We start from the raw sequence: 10,378 nt of genomic DNA on the forward strand, positions 1-10,378 counted from the left end.
GCAATTTACGTCATTTCTAGACTATATACCAGATTATATTCAAGTTATTAGATTAATGGTACATATATCATGTCTGGTTACATTCCCATATACAGCATTGATATTTCCGTTCTTCATCTTGACTTCTTTAACTTCTTACAGTTTGCCTAGGGAGAGCACATTAAGATGATTCCCTACGGCTTAACACTCCGTCTCTGCTTCTAGATTATTTTTTTATTTTTTTGAAGGTTTTTTTTTTTCAAGGCGGGTCCTTTTCCATTTTTTCCCTGAATTTCTTTTTTTGTGTTCTATTTTTAGAACTTTCCCTTAATTTGAGATGAAATTGAACTCGTTAACAATCCCTTGTTATGGCAGACTATGATACACTCGAATCACTAAATAGGTAATGTTAAGGCTGTAGAGAGAAGGTTGAGATGATGATCATGTAGTGGCGTAGTTAACAAACCTTTCAGGCACAATGTCAATATTTCATCTCATCTCATCTCATCTCATCTCATTTCATTCTCAGTTGTTAAATTGACAGTTCTTTAACTTTCTACCATCGTTCAGAGCTCCTACTGTTCTGCACTAAAGTTAAAGTAATAATGGTCTGTGAGTAATAATGCGTAAATTGCTTGCATACTCTAATTGGCTCACTATCCAGAAACAGTAATGATGATTCACATCACGGGACTCACTATTTTTCAGTTTATGCGAGATGAAGTAAGATTATAGTTAGCCTATTTCTAATTTATGCCTACAACCGGGGTAAGCAAGCGTTACCATACGCTATATTACGTTGTGTACAAGCCGTGGTGGTAATGTTTTCATTTACTGTATACTTTATTTATTTGATAAGCTAGTTCTTCTACTTCGTACCAATAGATCGGACAATTCTCCAGCTTAACCAGAAAAAGATATAAACAGATATTTACGAATAGGATACTTTGCCAGAGGCACATATCTTCAAAGAAATATTTGTTCATTTAACTGATGACTTGTTTTATAAGAGCAGCAGGTAAAATTGTCTTGATCGCAGGATGTAAGATATAACTTTCCAGGCCACTCTGAAAAATCGAGATCTATGGTGCCATAACAATTATTCTTAATCTCTCTCAAGAATAGAAATAAATGAAAATTGAGTGAATATTCCAGTTCTTCTCGTTCCTCAAATTTTATTATTTTACAACTTACTGAACGGAGTAAAGCGGTCTCTCCAAGATCTCCAAGTTGAAACTGGATAAAAAATGTACTCACATAATCAGTTAAGAAAAAGCAGTTTGTACCATTGTAAATAGCCTTTCTAATACACTGGTTAAAAACCACCATAAATCTCCCACTTTCGTCTTTTCCTTGAAAGAAATCATTAACATTCTGCCGAATTCCTGCTCTTACTTCAATCGGGATAGCATTTTCTGTAAACGTTTTTGACAAATATGTATATAAATGAAAACTTACTTTTATAACTTTTTCATTAATTTCAAAACATCTACTTTTCCCAAAACCATATGTATCAGCTGAGTTGAGCTGGGCTGGATTTTTAAATATGTAATCACGTACAGCTTGTACAAAGCTGTAGTTTCTGATACAATAATAACCATCAGTTCTTCTAACTTCTTTATGAATCCTAATGTGTTTGATATTATCCGCTGAAAATTCACATGGCGGTGAGTTGGGATATAGTAACCCTATACAACTGCCTAATCCTAATTCCCAGAATTCAGTAGAATCTATTTTTATTAATGATGGAGTTTCATTTGGATCTGCAGGTTTAAAATCTTCACATATAATATGCTCATAAGCTCTATGCTCTTCAATTTCCTTATCTTCTATTTGCGGAAGTTTAAAGCACATCGGCAAAGTAAAATCCCAATATTGAAACATATCACGATAAAACTCCATATGAATACATCGACAAATATGTCGTATTAGCTCAACTAAATCTTCTGTGGATTCAAACTCAAATTTTAGGAGAAGGTGAAAGCTGAAACATCGTAAGATAATTCTTAATAGATCGGCATTCAGAAATTTGGTGGAAGTAATTTCAAGCTTCTGCAAAAACTGGTCCACTTCACCCTGATCTGGATGTGTCAAGTATTCTTCCAACATACTTCTACGATGGAAATACTTGTCCTTTCCATTTAAATGAATTTGAATGGGATCAAATTCATCATCGACTCCCGGCAACGCCTGAACAACATCATCAAAGTTTATTATTTCTTGAAGCTTCATTGTAGCATATATGATGTGTATCTACTGATATAAACTTTTGGGTATAAGCAGAAAATTACAAAAATTTTGCAGCAATTACAAGAAAGTCGTGTCTTGCACGATAAATTCTTCTACATAACCTATTTATAGATTGACCTGACTACTTGTGACTGGATTGTCTTCTTCTTCATCTTCACCTTCTTCGTCGTCTTCGTCGTCGTCTTCATCATCATCATCATCATCATCATCATCGTCGTCGTCATCGTCATCTTCTTCGTCATCATCTTCATCTTCATCTTCTCCTTCTTCATCATCATCTCTCTCGGCTGCTGCCTCCGCTTCAGCCTCAGCCTCTTCTACCTTTCTATCAGCTTTAATCACCAGAATTTTTCTCCTTACTATTTCTACAATCTCAGTCCATTCTCTCATTCCTCCCATTCCTATATCTCCACATACCAACACTTTCTCTACTGGCTTTAATACTTCAATTCCAAAGTCTGCACTTGAAATAATACTCAACTGTTTGGCAGTTATAGGATGGGTATACATGAACGTATTCATAGCAGGTGCCACTATGATTGGTTTCTTAGTGCTGGGATTCCAACTTCGAATTATAGAAGTTAGTAAGTTATCAGCAATCCCATTAGAAATCTTAGCTAGAGTATTAGCTGAAAGTGGAGCAATTAACATTATATCTGCCCATCTTCTTAACTCATTATGTAAGATCAACTTATCAAATGGATTATATTTCTTTTTATTATTTCCAGCTGTACTGGTAGTAGTAGACATAGTTTCCGTATGATCCATATCCTTAATGTAATTCCCCCATTCATCTTCATCTCTCCAGATCTTTACATTTTTATTAAGTTTCATACCGCGAAGAAAAAATGAGGCACTCTTTGTAACTATTAATTGTACACTGATTTTAGAATTTCCATATATTTGAAATAATTTATCAATTATTAATGGAATCTTAATGGTAGCTACTGATCCTGTGCATGCAAGTAAAATATGGAATTTTCCATCATCTTCTTTAGATAAATATTGCTGGAATGGTACAGGTGGACCTACTGGTGATGCAACTACAGTTTTCTTGGTATTGGCCGAAAGCATAGAATTAGAGTTGGTACTTGAACCTCGCTTAATGGATGATTTTCGTGAAGGCACTTGAGAACTGCAGGCCGAGGATATATTCGATGGAGGGATCGGTATAGGTATAGGAATAGGTATAGTTTCATGAGTGACTGTAGCAGATGGAGGTGGAGATGGAGATTTCTGTTTACGTAATTGAACTTGATGAGGTGAATGATTATGTTGACTATCAAATGAAAAACTTGTCTTAAGAGCTACAGGAGTTATTCCATCGTTTTGAACTTGAGGTGAATTAATTCTTGAAGATGAGTTTGAATTAGAACCAGTGGTATTGATATTAGTTAATATAGGTTGTTGAGGTACTTGTTGCAGTTGATTCTTTGTTGGTTGAAATGTAGGGTTTCTTGGTAAAAAGCTTAACACTTCACTAGTGGAATTCTTTCTACTAGTTAAACTTGTCTTTCTGGATGGTGTTGATGTTGTACTTGTGGTATTAGATCCATTTGCTGAGTTAGGACCAGTTCCTGATCCAGTATTACTGATATTATTGGCGTTAGTACTCGTATTATTGGGTGATACCACATTCTCATGATTTATTACATTGACAGCAGAAGGTTGAGAAGTGATGGTAAACCGTCTAGTTCGTTCCTGATTATTCAAATCCCCAAACGATACCGACTGAACCGGCTTTAATGGAGGAGTAGTAGTACTAACCAGTTGACCTGTAGATGTACTGGGCTGTGGAGATGACCCCAACCCTGACCCGGACCCCAAGCCTGGAGATGAGGCATGTAAAGATACCGAGGCAGATGCAACGCCAGGTGACAATGATTGCTGACTCATTAAGGGACACTGCAATATTAACTACAAACACTCACTAAACTACTGGAAGTATACTCTGGCCCTAAATTAAGTTTATTAGTAAAATTTGCTTTAACTGGTGATTTCCTTATATGGAAATTGTACCTGCACACAGTGCCGTCACTAATAAATTTCTTGATCTCCAAGTGCTGCGAATCAGAAAATTACCGCAGTTAAGCCTCTGCTAATGTTCACCAGTCGGTGCCGTAGGGTCTTCCTGTAGTGTCGGACGACCAGAATAGCATATCGTTATGTGGCACAGTAGAACCAGAAGGTAACACACAGTCAACAAGACGACACACGGCACATAACTCATAACATAAAACATACACGTAACACATAACACATAGCACATAACTCACAATTACCACATTCTCTTGATTTTTCTCTTAATCGATCTCTGTGTGTTAATGATGTCATAACTCAACTATTTGATCTTACATGTACATATAATACTACACATTTCTGGGGATATAAAGGGTTGAGTATACTTAACGGTCAATAAGGCAGGTGGCACGACATTATACTTTTATTTCGCGACATGTGCTTTTGAATCCACTCCGCGACATCGCGACCACCACCAAAATGCTTAATCAAGTTTCCATAATAACAGCAGCCACGAAAGTACAAAAGTAACTGTCTATCAATATATTAATACATCATCTGATTTAACATCATCTACTTATCATGAATGTACGTCAGCAATTGCAACAGCTCTTAACACTTGCATACGTGTTTACTTCTGCATTCATATTATGGAAAACTCTTTCCATCATAACCAATTCACATTCACCCATTGTGGTAGTATTATCAGGATCAATGGAACCTGCATTTCAAAGAGGTGATATCCTCTTTTTATGGAATCGTGATGATCATGCTAAAGTAGGAGATATTGTTGTGTACGAAATCAAGGGTAAATCAATTCCAATAGTTCATCGTGTATTACGCGAACATCATCTGAAAGATTTCGCTAAACAATTGTTATTGACTAAAGGTGATAATAATCCTGTAGATGATTTGGGGCTCTATGCTAAGAAGCAAATGTATTTGAATCAGAAAACTGATCTTGTGGGAACTGTGAAGGCTTATTTACCCAAATTAGGGTATGTAACTATTTTAATTAGTGAGAATGTATATTTCAAATTCGGTTTATTGGGATTGATGTGTTTGTCATCGTTATTCTCTAATGAATGATATATGTGTATAGATAATATTAATAAATAAAATAATGCATCTTACTTTTAGAATAAGAGAAACTATTAATTTTTAATATGCTCAGGCTAAAAATTTAGAATGTTATGCTTACCTTAAATTAGTATTTAAGTACAGAAATATCGCTGGTTTTTCACTTGAACTTTTCCTTTGCTTACATATTCTTTCTCATTACTGAACATTCATCCCATGTCTTTATCTTCTAGTTATTCTAATCTCCTAGCAGATTATCACAATTCCAGTCTTGCTAGTCATAGACTAGAAAATAATCAACATGATGATATCACTGAAACTGAATTTTTACCTGATGTTAGAGCTAGTTATCACTATATTACCCCTACTTTACATTGTAATGATTATCTGAATGCTATTGATTATTCTATGGATCCTATTTATTTAGAACGTAAACGTGCATCTCGTGTACCATTATCTCAAATTCTACCTCGTAGTATAACAGATCAATTTGACGGAAATGTAGTTTTGATAGTTCCTAAAGTCGACCAGGCTCGTACTTTTCTACAGAAATATGGTTTCTTAGATAGATACGTTGAGTATTTTGCTCCAGGATATGGAACATATGTTTTAGCAACATTTCTTAAAGCTAATTCTTCCCTAAAGGATTTAGATGTTCGACATGCTTATTATGTGAGTAATAAAAAATATCTTAAATTCGATTGTCTTCATAACATAAAGAAAATCTTGAATCAGACAGGGGGCCGTTATCTGTATGGTTGCAAAGGATCACTAAACTTCTGTTGGGAACTTGCTCAATTCCCAAAGCCTCGTAACGATCAGTTTTTGTCAAAAACTCAGAATTTTGTACTTGGACAGGGTATTCGTTAGATATATGTTATTTATATATATTAATTGTTCTATTCTTATAATAAAGTATATTTTTGTAAATTTTGCACATTATAGATTATTTAGGTGCAAAAAAATAATGAAGGATGCGAGGTTCGAACTCGCGCGGACACCGTCCAACAGATCTTAAGTCTGCCGCCTTAGACCACTCGGCCAACCCTCCAATTTGTTGAAGTAAAAACATGAGATGTTTCCCACAATATCCAATTCACGTGTATTTTGTCACGTGATTGATTTTAAATTCTTCATTTATAGACCCTATATAGCCTTTCAGGAAGTTTAAATCATTTAAGAAGATTTTAAGTGTATCTAAATAGCTATTGAGAAAGTTTGAACCAGATTTAACAGATAAAAAATTTTTGGTACAGCAAACTCTTTCAAATTAATTTGCTAATTGTTATAAAAATTATTCAAAACATAAATTACCTCCCTAAACAACATCTTCTCTTAAATTTATTAAATTTTAAACTTAATTATTATGAAAGAGAGTAAAGTTTTATGATAATAGTTCACATTTCAAACTCATTAAGTTTATAATTGCAAATCAACAATATAATGCGCTACCAAGTTTCACATCAAGTTTCTGTCTATATTGATTGACTATTTTATTACTTAGTTAATTATTTTAAGGTATGCGTGTACGTACCTAATTAAGATAAAATTGCTTGAATAGAAGGGCTTTTTTTGGAGCTTGAAAACGACTCAGAGTCCTTAGAAAAATGATCTCAAAATCTTACTGCAAAAAAAATTTGGCGCTTAAAATTATTAGAATTATTACAACTTCTTCTTTTATAGCACCACCACATTCAATTTCATTTTCACCGAAAGATGTATAGATCCGGATTACAAAAATTAACAGTATTCCCCAATCATTTCGGAAGAAAAGAAAAAAACCAATGGGCTGAATCCATTCAATCCATTAATTCCCTCTTTAGCGCTGACAATACATGTTGTGCTCACAATTCGATTTCTCATCAATCGTCTACTTCTGTTGCCTTAACCATTATCAATCAACAGGAAAATCCAAGAACTTGTGATGATAACGAAGTCAATAATGAATTGTTGTTTATTATTCATGCTCAAGAAAACCTTATCAATTCATTAAAAGGATTAGTTGGGAATAGTTCATGTAATTCCCCTCCTCTTAGCCCTTCTGTTACTTCATATTCAATCAAATCTTGTTCATCCATTGATATTAACTCCAAGGCTTGTTCATCCAATGATATTAATTCCAAGTCTTGTTCATCCAGTGGAATTAATTCTATGTCTAGTTCATCCAATGACATTAATTCCAAATCTAGTCCATCTAATGACACTGGTTCATCTAATGACATTAATTCCAAGTCTAGTTCACTTAATGACATTAATTTCAAGTCTAGTTCATCCAGTGGAATTAATTCCAAGTCTTATACATTTAATGACACCAATTCCAAGTATAATGACATTAGTTCCAAGTCTAGTTCATCTGATGATATTAATTACAAGTCTAGTTCATCTAATGATATTGGTTCCAAGTATAATGACATTAGTTCCAAGTCTAGTTCACTTAATGACATTAATTTCAAGTCTAGTTCATCCAGTGGAATTAATTCCAAGTCTTATACATTTAATGACACCAATTCCAAGTATAATGACATTAGTTCCAAGTCTAGTTCATCTGATGATATTAATTACAAGTCTAGTTCATCTAATGATATTGGTTCCAAGTATAATGGCATTAGCTCCAAGTCTAGTTCATTTAATGATATTGGTTCCAAGTCTGTTACATTTAATGACACCAATTCCAAGTATAATGACATTAGTTCCAAGTCTGGTTCACTTAATGACATTAATTATAAGTCTAGTTCATCCAGTGGAATTAATTCCAAGTCTAGTTCTTCCAGTGGAATTATTTCCAAGTCTAGTTCATCCAGTGACATTAGTTCCAAGTCTAGTTCATCTAATGATAGTGGTTCCAAGTCTGTTACATTTAATGATACTAATTCCAAGTATAATGGCATTAGCTCCAAGTCTAGTTCATCTAATGATATTGGTTCCAAATCTTGTTATATTAATTCCAAGTCTGGTTCATCTAATGACATTAATTCCAAGAACTATAGTTCATCCAGTGGAATTAATTCCAGGTTTAGTTCATCTAATGATATTGGTTCCAAGTCTTGTTACATTAATTCCATGTATAATGACATTAGTTCCAAGTCTAGTTCATCCAATGACATTAATTCCAAGTCTTGTTACAATAATTCCAAGTCTTATACATTTAATGACAGTAATTCCAAGTCTTGTTCATCCAATTACATTTATTCCAAGCCTGATAATCAATATATTCCAGATTTTCATGCTGAACAAGTTTATACTTCCCCTGAAAGACAATTTGACAGATCAAACTTTCATACTATAAGTGGAGGAAAAGATAACTTTACAATTAGAGAAGCTTATGAAGTAGAACCAGATTATGTTCGCCGTCTTAGACATACTGAAACTGAAACTGAAACTGAAACTGAAGGTATTAGAAATAAAATGGTTACTAAATCAAATGGGCGTATGGGCCAATTTAGTCAAAAGATAACTAGTCATAACCAACAGCAATTTACCGAGGAAAATAAAGGTAACAGAATACAATATTCTCAACCTGTCACTATTCCTAATAATTTAAAACCTCAAGTTTGTTATGAATCTAATTTAAATCCTCAAGTTTGTTATGAATCTCAATTAAATCCTCTAGTTTATTATGAATCTCCCGTTAATAATGGAAGAGAAATTACTACCAAAATTAGTAAACCACAATATAGCTTTGATGTACAGATTCCTGAAACTTCTGAAAGTACAGCAAAGTTCAAAAGAGAATTTTTTAGAGAAAAGCTTCGTACCTTAACTAAAGACTCAGAATATACTGAAGCACAAATAATTATTATGAAGAAAGAAGCCTATCCTGAAAAGTATGGTAAAAAGGTAATCAAATATAATTCTAATGAGTTAATTCAACCAACAAATTATAAACCATTAGATAATAAATATGATTCCTCAGCTACCGAAGAATACATTGAACCTTATGAAGAGATCAGTGATCAATTAAAGGAAATTTTGAGAGAAAAGCTTCCCACTCTTGATAAGGATTCAGGATATACTGAACAACAAATTAAAAAGTTTCATCGTATGGCTTATCCTCCTAAATGTAAAGAATCTGAAAATGGAATTAAACAGAATTCTTATACAACGAATAATAATGAGATATATTCTCAAGTTAATATCGGTACAGTTCAGCTGCAGAAATTGTCAATTAAATCCAATACCAATTTCAATTCTTCACAATATAATGAAGAGGATGCTTATGCAGAAATATGGGGCAAAGGTAATAATAAGTCCCCAATTAAAGAAAGTTCACCTTTCATAGAACCTGCATTTCATCCTGTGGCTGAATCCTCTCAATTAAATATCAATACCAAATTCAATTCTAAGAAATTAGACAGTATTGATAATTTAAGTTCAGGTAATGATGTAAAGAATAGATCAATTAATTCAGATAATTCTAAACCTTCTAGACGTCCTAAATCTGATTTTGTTGAAGCATTTAAATCTTACCAGAAGAGTAGAGGCCTACCAATTTATGATCCTGGTGATTATACGGAAAGCTTTGTTGATTATTATAGCTCCGTTAATTCTACTGATTATAATAGTGATACCGATGGAGCCATTCAATATATGCTCATGATTGATCACCATGAGTCAGATATTGGTGGTCAATGATTAAGGGTCTAGAGTCTGGAGTCAAGATTAGTTGATGTTGATGTTGTTGTTCCTGTTTTTTTTTTCATTTCTTTCTTTCTTTCATTTCTTTCATTCTTTCATTCTTTCATTCTTTCTTTCTTTCATTTCTTTCATTCTTTCATTCTTTCATTCTTTCTTTCATTCTTTCTTTCATTCTTTCTTTCATTCTTTCTTTCATTCTTTCATTTCTTTCATTTATTCTTTTATTCTTTTATTCTTTCTATTTTTTTATTTCAGTTCTGCATTACAATGTTTTGGTCTACTGACAGGTTTGTTAAAGTCGACTTACATGCCAAGTAACGAGATAGTGAAGCAAAACAGTTGCGACTTTATTGAATTTGGTTCCCTCACATTTAACTAGTCGGAGTTGCGGAGTTAGCTAACAAACCAAGCAGCC

At 33.5% G+C, this 10,378-nt stretch overlaps 5 protein-coding genes and 1 non-coding gene across 6 annotated transcripts; 3 read left to right on the top strand and 3 right to left on the bottom strand. All coding sequences in view use genetic code 12, as the record gives it.

Annotated features, from left to right (window-relative positions):
• Window positions 1–945: 945 nt before the first annotated feature.
• On the bottom strand, window positions 946–2,088 carry RJT21DRAFT_115985 (uncharacterized protein; the record flags this gene model as incomplete). The annotated part of the gene is made up of 1 exon (XM_064880383.1): window positions 946–2,088. One exon carries the CDS (start codon window positions 2,086–2,088, stop codon window positions 946–948), a length of 1,143 nt encoding a protein of 380 aa, XP_064736258.1.
• Window positions 2,089–2,334: 246 nt separating this feature from the next.
• Window positions 2,335–4,125, bottom strand: RJT21DRAFT_115986 (phosphopantothenoylcysteine decarboxylase complex subunit; the record flags this gene model as incomplete). The annotated part of the gene is made up of 1 exon (XM_064880384.1): window positions 2,335–4,125. One exon carries the CDS (start codon window positions 4,123–4,125, stop codon window positions 2,335–2,337), a length of 1,791 nt encoding a protein of 596 aa, XP_064736259.1.
• A 705-nt stretch (window positions 4,126–4,830) lies between these two features.
• Window positions 4,831–5,337, top strand: RJT21DRAFT_88823 (signal peptidase complex catalytic subunit; the record flags this gene model as incomplete). Its single annotated transcript, XM_064885583.1, has 1 exon — window positions 4,831–5,337. The coding sequence occupies one exon, from the start codon at window positions 4,831–4,833 to the stop codon at window positions 5,335–5,337; it is 507 nt and encodes a 168-aa protein (XP_064736260.1).
• A 207-nt stretch (window positions 5,338–5,544) lies between these two features.
• On the top strand, window positions 5,545–6,198 carry RJT21DRAFT_115988 (uncharacterized protein; the record flags this gene model as incomplete). The annotated part of the gene is made up of 1 exon (XM_064880385.1): window positions 5,545–6,198. One exon carries the CDS (start codon window positions 5,545–5,547, stop codon window positions 6,196–6,198), a length of 654 nt encoding a protein of 217 aa, XP_064736261.1.
• Window positions 6,199–6,296: 98 nt separating this feature from the next.
• On the bottom strand, window positions 6,297–6,379 carry RJT21DRAFT_t136. The gene has a single exon. It is a non-coding gene; the product is annotated as a tRNA-Leu (tRNA).
• Window positions 6,380–8,351: 1,972 nt separating this feature from the next.
• On the top strand, window positions 8,352–10,125 carry RJT21DRAFT_122756 (uncharacterized protein). Its single transcript, XM_064882494.1, has one exon. The coding sequence runs from the start codon at window positions 8,389–8,391 to the stop codon at window positions 9,958–9,960; it is 1,572 nt and encodes a 523-aa protein (XP_064736262.1). The 5' UTR covers window positions 8,352–8,388; the 3' UTR covers window positions 9,961–10,125.
• Window positions 10,126–10,378: the final 253 nt, after the last annotated feature.

This window comes from Scheffersomyces amazonensis (genome assembly GCF_036850825.1).
Source record: "Scheffersomyces amazonensis strain UFMG-HMD-26.3 chromosome Unknown RJT21scaffold_7, whole genome shotgun sequence".
In the NCBI taxonomy this organism is placed as follows: Eukaryota; Fungi; Ascomycota; class Pichiomycetes; order Serinales; family Debaryomycetaceae; genus Scheffersomyces; species Scheffersomyces amazonensis.